General features: G+C 38.0%; 1 protein-coding gene across 1 annotated transcript in view; it reads right to left on the bottom strand.

Annotated features, from left to right (window-relative positions):
• Positions 1-14,970, bottom strand: part of SLC10A7 (solute carrier family 10 member 7) — a 139,805-nt gene that overhangs the window by 78,835 nt on the left and 46,000 nt on the right. Inside the window, exon 5 of the mRNA XM_059843969.1 lies at positions 14,893-14,931. Coding sequence (XP_059699952.1) covers positions 14,893-14,931 — 39 coding nt within the window. The remainder of the gene's footprint in view (positions 1-14,892; positions 14,932-14,970) is intronic.

Raw genomic sequence — 14,970 nt, 5'->3', positions numbered from 1 at the left:
AGCTCAGGGGATGTTCAATATGATCTATTCTAGTATACACACTCAATTGCTACATTTATCATGATGCAGGAGAAAATGGTTCCTTCTTAAGGACTTCAGGAATGTTTCTTCTGTAATTTACACAACAAAAACTCTGAGCATTTCTAATAAAAAAAAAAAAAATCCTGGGTCCTATAAAGACATTATTGTAAGAATTACACTGAAAGGCTTCTTTTCTCCCCCTCTCTATTACTTGTGCATGTAAAGTGGTGTTTTCAACACATTATAAAATGGGATGGGAAGAAAGGTATCCAGCTTCTGAGAGTAATGTTGTCTATGCAAGATGTTACTGCCAGCACAGGCAGTATGAGCTTATGGCCTAAGAAATAAAGCTGCATGACTCAAATATTTATACTGGTGCAAAGCTAATAGCTCTGTATATAACACAGTCAGTTACGTGCACAACTACTGGATGGCAGAGCAAAAATCCCCTTTTGCACATGTCAGTGGAAAGCATGGAAAGAACAAATCCTTTTGAAATGCTTGTGGTATATATCTGTGTAATACAGGGTAAATTCAGGCATTTCTGCAGTAGCCAATCTAAGGTAAACTCTAGACATGGACACAATCATTCAAACAGGCTTTGAAATAATTAGACAAGAAAAACCTTCCTTTCACGACCAAGCCCTAATTCTTAGACTACAGTATAATTTGCAGAAAAAAACTTCAAAAACATTTCTGTCCACATGCTTTTAGTTTGCCCACATTGTACTTTCACTATGCCAGGAATGTACAATCTGATTTGTACATTTACAGCTCCTGAGTGGCAGAAGGACAAATGCTCCCCTACAAAGATCAGGCAGTACAGAATCTAGCGCAGGTGAACACCTCAAAATAATTCCTTAATTTGTTATATTTGCATTGAAATAATATGAATATATAGGTGATCAGAAAGAATCTTAATGGCACAAGGAATGCCTCAACATCTTAGTCCAGCTGATTAGCTTTTTACCATGATTTAAGACAGTCCCTGTAAAACCTAGAGAACAGCATCCAAATCCTCTACAAGATTATTGCCTGATTGCCCATGAAAACTGAACTTCATCATGTAATGTCATAAACCAATTATTTTTCTATTGGGATATTTGTAAACAGAATCACTATGGAAAAAGTAATTCAAAAGTTTTTCACCGTAGCAGCTTTTACTTGATGTTAACATGCTGAAGAGTTATGTTCCCATCTCAGCATAAACAAGTTATGCTAATGTTGGCTCTCAAATGATTATTTGGATGAGGCCTTCTGTGTTTCTGATGAAAAAAAGAAGAAGAAACCTCAGGAGTGAGAACAACATGTAGGCAGAGGATGTATGGCAATGGTGCAGAGGGAATAAATCTGCAGGACAGTTGAGGTGTGTGCACCCTGCTCCTGATACAGGAGCCCCCAGGTCGGGGCTGACTCAGGACAGCCCTGGTTCAGGCTGAGCCAGAACTTGCTGTTCTTCCTTCTGCATGGAAGCCAGTACAATCCCCAGAGATCTGCCCATCCTCTCTCGCTTATCCAGTGGATCATCTTAATTTAGACCTCCTCTCTCCAGGGCTCTTCTGTCCCAATATCCTGCTTTGTCACAAACCTCTTTTTAATCTGCTTGGACATTTCAGTGCTTGACCGAGCTCTGATGTCTGATGGATCATCCCCTCACTAGTTCTCCAAAGAGAAAGAAACTTTTTACTCTGACAGGGTTTTAGGAAATCCATGGCCCAAGTACATGACCAAAACATTAACTGGACAGCCTAGGGACACCCCTGCAGAAAAAGATACACCTAGAAGTCCTAATGCATATCTCACTATTCCAGAGTGTTTGAACAGCTTTATTGGTAAGATCGTAGTGTTTTTTTCTATCAGCCATGGCCCTTTAGTGCTCCTACAGGAAAGCACAGTAATTATTTAGAAGAGGCTGTGGAGGGTTTCTAACTGCTTACAAAATAATACCAACAGCAAATAAAACAAATTATACCTCCTACCATATATTACAGACTTTATAGTTTTCTGTGAATTATTTGATAACACTGGCTTGGGATGGTCTCAATACAAGTTCAGCTGGCACCGGACTGTGCTGTTGTCTGAATTAGCATAACAATTTTAATCCCAAGAATTAAGAGAAATCAGATTGAAAAATAAAAAAGGATCCAGCATAATGCTTTGTAAGCATTTATGGTGCAATAATTATGCCACAGCTTGACGTAGTAAGACTCTCATAACATATTTCTCCAAATGTCTTTGGAGTGACAGATCACAATTTGACAGACTTTCATGTTCATGGGGAGGAACAGCCCTCCACTAACTCTGCTTCAGGGTAAGCAAACTGAAATGATAATAATGATGAAATTCTATTTTAGTTCTCTGACTTGATTTCATATACACACTGACTGGATTCTGAAACTGCAAGACAAAATGGCAGATGGGCCAGCTTTGCTGGGAAGCCCACACTGCAATTAGGAAGGGAGGGGGGAAGAGGAAAAAGATAAAGCATGCAGCAAAACCATACTTTTATTAACTGAGTGACTAAACTAGGCAGTAAGGCAATACTCTATAAATATTAGGCTTCATCTAGATTTTATTATTTTGCAAGCTGTTTGTGTTACAGTGATGCTCTTAGCTTGTATTTTAACTACCTACTAAAAATATGGAAAGCAATAGTAATAAATATATTTTATACATGAGTTCATGTACCAGTTCTTTGTTGGGGACACTACAGCGTCTATAAAATGAATCTGTAGTCTTTTACTCTGTGTTAATCAGCTTTCAAAGTCAGGAAATGGATAGACGCTGTTTTTCAAAGTCAATGACCACAAAAACCTTACCAAAATGCTAAACAAGAGTTAAGGCTACAGCAAAATTGACACTGTTATTTTGCTAAATGCTTCACTGTAGTGCATTATCTGTGTTACAAATGCATCAAATGGCCTGTCTGGGGACTGAATACAACTTCATATGATTCTGTACCCACTGTAGGGAACTCCATTCTGTAGCACAGGGAAAGATCCAATGATCACCACTGAAGGAACAAAAGCATGTGTCTCTAAGCACCAGTTATCAGAAATTAGAAAGGAATTGAGCTGTGTCTAGGTGCTTATGGAAAGCAGTGCAACCTCTGGGATTTATTAGTTCTTACGGAAAAAATAAAGTACATGCATGGAAAAATCTTAGACCCATTTGTAGCGTTTTCAAATTTCCAAAGACTGGTTTGCCAGCTGCATGCTGTCTACTTCCCAGGATGCACTGGACAGACTCTTGAAAATCTGCTTCACTCGTTACAACCAAGCTTTCACAAGCATATACAGAATATTCACAGACCATGGACTTGTTCCTCCAGTCAGAGCAGAACTGCTGCCAATACAAGTACCATGCCCTGTGAGCTGATGGACAAAACAGTATTGTCTATGTAAAAAAAACCCCCAAAGCATAACAAACAAAAAACCAAAATCAAAGAGGCAGTTCTTGCATAACAGCATACTTTCAGAACCAGCAGATCCAGGGACTACTTAAGAAATAAATCCTGCAAAATCTCTCCTTCCCTCACAGTCATTCTAGGTGACAAAGGACAGCACCATGTCCCTGTTGCTGTCTCCCCTGCTAGTCAGATGCTGGGCTATTGTGGGGCCCCCCAGACTTTTCTAGCAGGAGTTCGGGGTGAGAACAACCCTGGCAGTCCCTGTGCTGAGCAGGGGCCTCAGTACTGCTCCTCACTTTAAGAGACTCTGTCTTCCAATCCACTTCCAATCTTAATTTGTCCAAGAATTAGACCTCTTACAGATTGATTACTAGCTCCAGGCACCTGATAAGTCATGACAAAATTAAATTCACAGTCTAGTACAGTTTATTAGCAAGTTACTGAGCTGTTGGAAGGAAACACCCTCACTCCTCTCCCAATGCCTTCCTCCCATGCTTCACACCACCCTGTACATCGTGGACAATAATGTTTACACAAAGCCTGTGAAACCCAAAAAAGACTGACCTGCAAATTAACACCTTGTGCCACTTTGTGTGGAAGGACCAGATTCAGTTTTCCCAGTGTCTGCAGATTTGTACAGCAACACTGCTAACATTAAGTTTCCTTCCTTTACAGAAATTGCATTTACCCACAACTGTGTATTTGCACTTCATGTTCTTGTAAAACACCTAACTGGCAAATAAACCTACAGTGTGGATTTATCTACCTGCATTATGTATTCCCTTTCCAAGCAAAACTCAACATGGAAGCAAATTCTGTCAGCTGCTCATCACTTAACATTAAAAAGATTACAAGGAAAAAGTTAAATCATAAATGCACAAGGACCTTCTCCCTAACTGCTGTGCTATCTCACACAATAAAATTAATAATTTAACTATCTGAAACTTCACATGTGCAGAGCGCTGCAAGTAGACCAGTGGCATTTTCACTTCAAATTTATATAGTCTTTAGTCAGTACACTTAATCTGCATTTCTAACACCTGCTTCAGTCAGCTGTGAAGTGCAATGTTATCTATAAAATTTTCTTTCATCTTTGTACTGTCCATCCAACAAAAAAATTTCATGATATTGGATAATCATTAGACTTTTAAAAGGATATGAAACTTTTCACACGTTTTTTGATCACTGCTTGAAAGACATGCTCATATATTTGACATTCCATTTTATTAAAAGGCTTGAGTTTTTCAAAAACCCTTTCCCATTATTCGTGTTATCTAATTCTATGTAATATAGCTCTCCTTCAAACAGTTAACATTTGCTTTCCATATAGTAGTAAAAATGTGGTTAAGAAAGTAGACCCCAACTAAGCAATGAGGCATAGCAAGGTGCGCCATTTTCAGACTATCAGAACTTGCCTCAAATGCATCAGGGGGAAGAAGCCAGAATAACTTTTCCCCTCAGGTGGGCATCAATGCTGGCACCTGTAGCACAGTACAAGTGCATGTGGAAAGAGTAGGCAGAGGGGGTGAAACCATTTGCAGCTTTCATCCAGCAGGTTTATGTGAGGCAAAAAGCTGTTCCCAGTCATGCACAGTCTCAGCCAAGTTAAACACTCAATACCAATAAATATATTCAAGGAAAGTGTCCCACACTGAGCTTTCAGTACTCTGGTTGAAAGACAGAAAATAATATTAAAAAACCTATCTTCATATATCAATGGGCAAAATTTTCTATCTGACACGGTCACCTAATTTAGATACAAGTGTAAATAATCCTTTTTCTTGGAAAGTAAAAAATTACAAGTTTTCAATCATTTCACCCTTTGTAGAGAATACTGATTTTGTCATAAATAAAGTCAGATGTTCATCTAGTCTGATCTTCCACCAGCTCTCAGGGAAAGGTCAGCACATAAACATCCTTGCAACAAGTTACACTGGAGCAACCAAGAAGGTGCCATCAGAAAATATCTCAGAAAAAGAATTTTGTCATACAATCTTTTTTTAGGAAGTAGAAACAACAATGCAGCAATTGCAAGAAAGTAATCTGGAGGAGAAATGGGTGGAGAATTGGAATGAAGGTGAAGAAAACAAGATGCTGGGAAGTGCATTTGCTTGCGTGCCATGCCCAAAAGGTGATAAACTGTATAAGCAAGCCTGAGCCTCATTACCTCCAAGATGGTTTGGATGTTGCTGGGCTGGTGGGTTTTTTTTTTGTTGGGCATTTATGGTTTTGGGTTTTTTTAAAAGAAATTAAAATGAAAACTCTATGCCACTGACAGAACAGTGTTAAAAGAAGCCAAATAGTGACAGATAATAAACTAAAACAGTTCCCTCCCTCCTCCACAATCACTGGTCTTTTCAAGTATGTGCCATTAAGGATGAAAGCTGAAATACCTACAAAGAAGATAAGGCAGAATAATAATGAAGGGAGCCTCTCCACAACAACACAAGTATAGCTATTAAAGAAAAAAGAATTCATGAACTACTCCTGGCTCATGATGAAGGTCATGATGGTTTCCCAAAACTGACTTTTAAAAAGCCCACAATAAAGAATAAACACAATTTCCAAAGGAAGCTCCAGTTTTATAAACATGCCTTGCTTGCTAGTTGAGCTAAAGACTTTGTAAGAGCTTTTGACCTAACCTCTGGCACCTCCACTAAGACAGTATTTGTCACCCTGACAGCAAGGGGAATGATTTCCAGCCCCTCAGCTTAGAGTAATAATGACATCCGTCTTGTTTTCACCCCTAGAGACTGAGGACCGCCGAGTTTGGAACAGGCACCGTTCAGCCAGATAGAGAAGAGATGCAACAAAAAAACCCAGGCAGAGATTTAACCTGTTCTGGATCAGAAAGCTTAATAAATTAATGTGGTTTGGATATGTTCCTCCCACAAAGAGTCAACTAAAGGTAAAAGAAGATTTGTATAGAACAATGCAGCACTGGTCCTGCTGTTTGCACTACATGCTAGAACTCAGCTCTTGCTAGCTACTGAATCCATGTTCGGTGGCCAGAGAAGGAGAAAGAGCTCTGTGCTCCCTGATGGATTCGTGTAGGTGACTGCTCAGCACACCAGCTCGTGTTTTACAGTACACACACAGCTGCTGGGTGAAACAGCTCCTTGCAGCAGCACTAGTTCAAAGTCCTAATCAAGGGCTAAAATTCCCTATTCCCAAGGAAAGGATGATTTCTCTCTACTCCCTCTCACCCCACACATACTTTTCTTATGCAGGTGACTAAAAGCTGCAACACAGAGGAAAGAACATTGCTCCATTTCAATCAGAAGCTAAAACTTTGGGGGAGAACATTAACAGCAGATTCTAAAAACATTTTCATTTCCTTTTGATGAATTTTTTAAAAGTGAGGGAGAAAATTACATATTTTGTGCATTTCCAAATCTGTCTGCAGGGAACATTTACCCTTAAATCAGGCCAAATGACTACATGTTTGTGTACAACCACAGCCCTAGAGGAATGCAGAGGAATGCTTCTTCTAGTATTAAAAGATGCTAGAGACGGCAAAATAAAAACCAAATTGTCTTTCACATTGCCTCCCTTCTCAATTTCTACTTGATGCACCAACCTACCTAACATAAAGAACCAATAAATTCAAACATTTGGTTCCCACAGACACAACTAAATTCTTGCAAGAATTTTAAACGTCTTGCTTTATAAATAAACTGTTCAAAGTTTTGTAGTGTACATTTTCACTTTTTTTTTTTAAAAACACACATATATTTCTCCAAGTAGTTGTCAAAAGCAAATATAGCAGCTTTTCAATGCAAACATTTTTTAAAACTAATTTTAAGTGATGTGACACAGTTCCACAATACAAAGTTCAGTGACTTAATTAGAAGTCAGACACCTTGATCTTACTTTATAACAGAACAGATGAAATTAACAGAAAGAAATATCACTTTCATTATTTTAGAGTGAAAAAACAGGAAACCATTCTAATACAGAAGACAAGAAAACATCACAAACTAAACCCAGGACCTTTCAACATTATGATCTGTACACAATTTCAACCCCGGGACAATTGTTTTTAATTGTGGTTTTTGGTTGGTGTTAATTTTTTTCTTTCAAGTTCTGGCCAATAATCATAGTAAGCAAAACCAGAAAAAAAATAGCCCAAAACAAGCATATTCTTTTGACAAAAATATGATATTTTCATACCAGAGGAGACAATGACAAATTGCTAATTATGACATAAGTAATCTTAGACAAACTGATTTTATGCTAAAACTGTATCAGCACAGATTTGATTTACATATTAATCCAAGCAACCACCTGATTATATTATATTAAACACATATATTTCCTTCTCTATATGTTCTCCAAATAATAGTTACCAAAGAGAGGCACTCTTGTTTCTCTAATTCATTAGCTTCCACTTAAAATGGAATCAAGCTTCTTGTAAATTTCCAGTGTTTGTTCTCCATTAACAATGTTGACTCTGGTGCTGGCTGCACCACAGTCGCAGAGACATTTAATTTTCAGTTTCCCAACGCTATGTGATCAGAAGAAAGATGCCAGATCACAAAGTTTAAGATACTTTGAGTGTCCAGTCTTGGCTATAGAACATTCTCTCCCTTCTACCTTGCAGTTCCTGAATTGACAATTGGACTGGAAGAGTGAAGCAGCTTCAACTCTCACACCATCTTTCCAAAGTGCAATAAACAGACTGAGTTCTGCCTCTGAATTTTCTCCAGCAACATCCACTTCTGCTGTTTGTTTTACTAACTCAAGAAATGCTACTGGCACATATATCCTCAGCTCTCTCTTTTCCTAAAAGCTTGCTAATCCATGGAAACACTAATGATGGGGGCAGGATTCAGCCTACTGTCTCAAAAGCTATCACTGAGTACTGTGCCTAGCAAGGGCTCTAGATGAGGTTGCTGACCAAAAAAAGTAGGTGCAAGAAAAAAAAAAATCCTGTCTGCTGTCATATGGGGAAGTGGGAAAAGCAGAATATTTATCTTTGGAAAGGTAGCAGTTGCTTATTTTTTGGCCTCAAAGACAATACAAAGAGATGTATTTAATGGCCTACTTATTGCTATCTTTAAACAAACTTTTTTGGCAGAACTGACTGCTTGAGTCCCATAAGACCAAGCAAGATTAATTAAATGATCAGTAGCAAAAGCTAATGGGAAAACTGAGAAAGCCCTGAGACAAACTACAGCCCACATAATTTCTACACATTTGACAGCTAATGGTTTCATTTTTTGTTATTAGGTAGATTTCAAGGCGTTTTCCTCTTGACCACTGTAAAAAAAAAAATACAGGGACTAATCATTGGCCTTCTAGAGGACAGTCTTTTTTGAGACCTTGCCAGCACATTTGCTTTCCTCTTGGTTATTGTTACCTACCCTCCTTCTCTGTAACACATCAAAGATAACCACCAGCACTGTTGTTATTTGTTAACTGTGCTGGCTGGCTCTGCAAATCCCTACTGACTTAAATCTCTTTTCAGAACTGTGTCATCAGTGAGACCACACAGTGGGTGTTCCAATACTCACATTTCCAGTTATCCCTCTACCCAATTTCTCTCAATCCCTTGGGAACAAGTTCCCATTTACTTACCTGCACCTTTACACTTTTTTTTTTTTTTATAATTTTTTAAAGGAGTTCAGCATTAGTCACAGACAGGCAGATTTTTTTATTATTGTTTTATTTAGTAAAAAATTCTACATCTCATTCTATCTGACACCCACTATGTCAGTTTGGCTTTGGGAGGGAGAGAGATGATCAATAAAGGAATACTGGGATAGGTGCACACGCTCAGCAATCCATGAAAATAATCATGTATGTCTTTAAGCCTGTGCTAAAGGCTGTCTTTCACAGGAAGCTTTGTTATTCTGCCTTGCTTGTACCAAAACAGTACAAACTTACTCAAGTTTAGGTATTCAGCTGGGCATGCTGTACACTGGAACTTGGAGTACACTGTGAGAGTGAAGGTCTCCATGCTTTGAGAAGTTACTTGGCAAAAAACCTGGAAACAGCCAGTTATGCCCAAGCTTACATTGAAATTTCAGCTCCAGCTAGCAGAAATCAAAATGAGGATATTAAACAACAACAAGAGATCTGAGCACCAACCATGAAATAATTTACAGTAAAGCAACATAACTGGCTCCCAAGATTATTTAAATTATAAATTTTTCCTGCCTAGCCCATACTATCTGGTCCAAACACTCACAGCTGCAGAGATCTGCCATCCCCTTCCACTCATGCAAAAAACAATCCTTCAAGGATAAGGTGCCTTCCCTAGTGGCTGATTAGGAGGGAGAACTTGCTCAGGACTTGGAGAAGTACCCCGATCAAATTCAGAGCGCAGACCCGCAGCATCACTGTACTGCTCGCAGAGCGAGAGGGGACACTTCTGAGAGTGCAGTGGCTCTCCATAAAGCAGCTCCACTTGAAAATAAACAAGACTGAATCTAGAATTCAGCACCTGTTGTGAACAGACTTCCTGGCAAGATTTCTTTGTAAACAGCTAGCAGAGTAAAAAGGGAATCCCAGATGACTGCTCTGCCCCTTTTCATACTGCAAAGACACAATTAAGATGGAACAAAGGGTATACAAACATGTGCTGATTTTAGAAAAATATTTACAATGTTTATACTAGAAATGCTTAAGACAGATAAGGATATTTATCCTAGAAATAACAAAGATTAAAAAAAATATAGTAAAAAAAGCCTCAAATAAACCTAAACCATTCAACATCCATTAAGGTAAAATAAAGTAAATAAATTCAGCCAATTGGTTATTTCCATATGGTTAGATTTCTTTAAATGGTAATGAAATCATTGCTAAAAAATCCATTGTTATTAAAATAAAAAAGTTGGCTCAGCCTACCAAAATTAGATTTGTAAGTTGCTGGTCATTCCCATAATTAAATCTGTGTCACAAATTTGCAAGAAAAATGGACACTATGACTAATGCATTTACTTGCAGCACTAGTGCTGTCAGGCTGTGTAAATCATTATGCCTGCTAAAGCAGACTAGATAAGAATTCCATACATTTTTATTAACCACCTAAGCTTTGGGTGTATGTGAGAAGCTAACTTTATTCTCTGCTAGCTTTAGCTTGCATTTGGAAGACAATGTAAATAAAAATACTACCCTTGATTTAATGAGCCATGTGGCAGCTCCAAAAATTGTTTGAGCTTTTTGAACGGCATGAACCAGCTCTGTCCCCTCTGAGAGATGGTCAGATAACAGAAAAAACCCACATATACTTAGTTTGGACAAAGGAGATTAATGGAATGATGGGCACCTGACAAGCATCTCATTTCATCTATTATGTTTCAACAGAGAAAGAAAAGCTAATCCATAGCAGCACTGGAGGAAGCCTTAAACAACGCTTTGCTGTTTTCTCAGGGGCCCAGTGGTCACCAGAGCAGAGTCCCCAGAATCCTCTATTTTCCTCTCAACCTCCTGTCACCACAGACCTTCAGATCTCAGTTTCAGTTCTTTGTGGAAGACAAAGCTGGTTCCTTTCACACTAACTGTTCATAACCCCAAGGTACTGAAGAACCAGCCTACACTGACTCACACCATAGGCTGGATATTCTTATGGGATTCCCAGCCCACTGTCTCAAGCAGAAAGGAGATTCATGAGAGACAGACAAATTAGACAAGACTGGTCCAGTCTAGCAGTGCAGAGCATTTTGTGAGGACACAGTGTTCTGGAAGTCCATGTCCCACACACAAGGCATTACACTGTCAGTGCAAACAGTGCAGCTCTCAGCCAAGCACGTCTCTGCTGCAGGAGCAGCCTCAGTGACAGGTGGACAAAGTCAAAGGAGCTGAACCAGTCAGGCAAACACCATGGAACAACCATCAGCACAGCATGTTTTGCGGTCTCCTGCCTATTGCTCTGTGATTTGCACATTTGCAAGAATTTGTCTTCTTCTTTTAGAAGCAGAATAGAAATGCTTCGGAAGCATGGCAATGCACATGACATTAACAATTCCAGTAGACCTACACTTCACATTCCAGGCAATTTCTTCAGCCTTTAGGTGCAAAGGATCCTCTCCTCCAAGTGGAAGCAGCTAACACAGTGCTTTCTATCTTAGCATGTGCATGCAACCTTAGGATAACCAACCACTTGGTATGAGTAAAACAATACCAGATTATATTAAAACCCCATTGAGAAGTGATTTCAGATTTTCCTCTTATGTTCCACAATTATTGTAAACCAAACTGCTTAAATGAGGGGAGGAGATAATGACATTAACAACCCAGCTCAGAGCAATCCTCTGTGGTATAAGCCTAAATATTCTCTTGGCTGAAATTTATGTAAATTGAATTCATCTAGCATTAGTTATTACTAATCTAGCTATATAAAAACACTTTTCTGTAACAATTAGTTTTTTCAAACACTGGGTTTTAATTAGACCTGAGACATTATTAAACTAAGTCAATAAAATAATGTAAATATGTAGTGTATCATTCCATGTACTGATTTGTCTCTATATTTATAAGAACATGGACTTTGGTGAAGTTAAAAAGGAATTACTTTGTGGTTGGCTGGCAGTTTTTGTAAATCTCTTTACCAGTGGAAACACCCCCAGGTCCTTAATCTAAGTGCATTTCTGTTCATCAAGACATATTTGGCATTTCTACATCTTGTATATCACAAGATGTTCCATTTCATCTAAATAAGCTGATCTCAGTATCATTCTAACATTATACCGAGTATTTTCCTGCAAATATTTTGTTCCACAACTTACTTTAATTTAACTTCTCAACACTACTTCCTAGTCTTAAGGGAAAAAAAAAGGTAGTGGGGGCAGGAGAGTAATCAGCAAAGCACATCTTTCAGCCCTTTTAAATCAGCCTGTTTGACACTATCACACACAGGCACTGGCCCACAGGGCATAGTCTGAAAAGAGAAAACACTGTCCTGGCTTTGTCACAAGCGCCATAACCTGCCCACATGCTACACATGGTGAGACAAGGAACACAAGAAAAACTCCAGCCTTGCTGAGGTCAGAGCCTTCCAAATAATCCCCATAAAGTTTTGGTCACAAAGGTCTGTAACTCCATCTAAGCTTGTCCACATACAGCTCATCATTAGACACTCCTAAGAAATATGCAGATGTGATTTAGATTCATCCTGAATTGAAGATACAGGAAGGACATAGGTTCTCCACCCACAGCCAAATCCATAAGTTAGGCACCAATAAAAACTTATGGATTCCCAAAACCACTTCCACCAGGACCTTCCATTATGTTCTCAGAAACATGACAATTATTTTTGCATTTTATAGAATGGTTTTGACTTCAAACAAATATATATATATATATATATATATATATATATATATATATATACACACAAACACAAATGTACTTAATGCTTTGCCAGTTTTTCAACAGCAAACTTACTTTGTAAGTGACCACATGCTGGCCGGTGCTCCACATTTGGAGCAGCTCAATTCAAGGTCAGGTAGACCCACACCACTGTGAAACTACTGGTAAACAACTCTGTCTACTTACTACTGACCCTGGCCTACTATCACATGTCAACCACAAGGTCTATGCTATCAATTTCATGACTGGAAAAGTTTGTAAGAACAAAGCACTCAGTAAACATATTTGTCATTTGCCTTGTGTCATACACATGTATTCCCTACATAATCATGATTTCAAAGTAGAATTACCATAACAAATGCTTAAATCTGCAGATACATTTGTAATTTAATAGCAACCAGTGTCTTTACCATGTTATTCTAAAAAAAATAAATCAGTAATTAGAAAAAATCAGCTGGTACTATGGTTTCATTCTAGCTGATCTTTAATATTTTTGAAAAGTCTTTTCTGGGAGCTTTGTAAGAATAATGTTTACTGCAATGCTGCTCCAACATTTGCAAAAAGACCTGAAGGGAACAAAAATGAAATGAGGTAATTACATGTAAGCAGAACTTTCCAAGGATCATGAACTAAGACCAAAACCAAAATTAGGAGTATTACATGAAAACAAAACTAAGTCAGCTTCTTGAGCTCAGATTTCTTCAAAGAGCTGCAAACAGCTACTAGAAATTGAAAATATGTCTCTGTTGATTTACTAGGAGCCAGCATTGTAGTCAGATGCAGTGGAGCCTAAATTTATACTTGAAGCCAAAAAGTATCTCCAGGTGGCAGCTGAACTGAGCCTTTGGGTATTCACAGAAACCTCTTGAACTGAAAGCTGGAGACAGCAGGGAAACCAGGAGCTCGTGCCAAGCAACAAGAGAAAATATCACACACATACACTTACAGACTTCTGAGTTTTTCCTACACTTCCACAGTTTGAGGCAGCCCCATAGAAGGAGAATATTACAGGTAACACAAAGGACAAGTAGCTGGGAACTGATATTTCAAATATGTGAGAGGTTGTCCATACCCAAAAATCTTCTATCCACCTTCCTAACTTCAGCCTAGTCCCTCAAAAATGCAGTAGCACAACACAACTGCAAAATGCCATGTGACTTTGTCTCTTGCTAGTACAGTTCCATATACTTAAGGTTCTAAAAGTCAGCTTTTCATAAAATTAAAAAAAAAAAAGCCATGAATAAAAAGTGAGTTATTTTGTACTCACAGTTTTTATTCCAATTTTGTAATTTGGATTCTTCTATCGTTCATTCATTTTATACATCACAGTATACAACTGGGACACAAGACTGGCATCATAAACACTTCTAAACATGCATAAATTTAAGTAAGAGCAAATTCAATTATTAGCTGCCTATAAACAATCAGTCAACACATAATTTTTCACTTAACATTCATTAGTATCTCTCTAAGCAACACATCAGTAAGAGAAATCTATTCTTCCTTTCTTCATAAATACATTTAGTGTTCTTTACAGTGCCCTTTCCAAATATTTGTAGATCATCAGGACCACAAACACTGCTTTTGCTTTTTAAAGAAACAGTTATATTTCCAGCTGGATTGATTGCTTTCCCATATCCAGCTATTTCAGTGTGTTCCTCAGAGACATCGAGTGGCTTCACTGACAGTAAAATATGCTAAACAAATGACAAGTCACTGAGTAAATTAGCATCTACTCTCTGATCAGCTGGGTCATGTTTTCTTTTCAAAATCCATGGCCTCTTGATAGAAAATAATGAGTATTTGATGGGTCTTATTAGAAAAATCAATATATTGATGCCCATGTCTGAAACATCTGCATAATAATAGATTCTGTTAACCCATTAAGGAGAAAATTAAGATGTGTTTACACATTATTAATTTACCACAAGCAGAGACAATTTATTCACTACTTTTCTCAAGAGCTTAACAAAAAGAGAAGAAATTGCAATATCCATATTTAAGGGCATGGTGAAATAAACTGGAAGATGATTCAAATTTTTGCCATCTGAATCCACCAACAATTATGTGAAAAAATCCAAACACACCAATGATACTGTTAAAAATGAGACTATTAAAGCACTTGCTATAAATACTGTGTTACTTACCAAAAAACTTCCAAAAGCTGAATTAAATATTGCAGCTGCCTAGAAAGAAAAAAAGGATAAATATCACCAGTGGTGCAA

The sequence above is a fragment of the Haemorhous mexicanus genome, chromosome 4 (genome assembly GCF_027477595.1).
Source record: "Haemorhous mexicanus isolate bHaeMex1 chromosome 4, bHaeMex1.pri, whole genome shotgun sequence".
NCBI classification, from domain to species: domain Eukaryota; kingdom Metazoa; phylum Chordata; class Aves; order Passeriformes; family Fringillidae; genus Haemorhous; species Haemorhous mexicanus.
The sequence above is the reverse complement of the archived record's forward strand: the minus strand, read 5'-3'. Positions and strand labels throughout refer to the sequence as shown.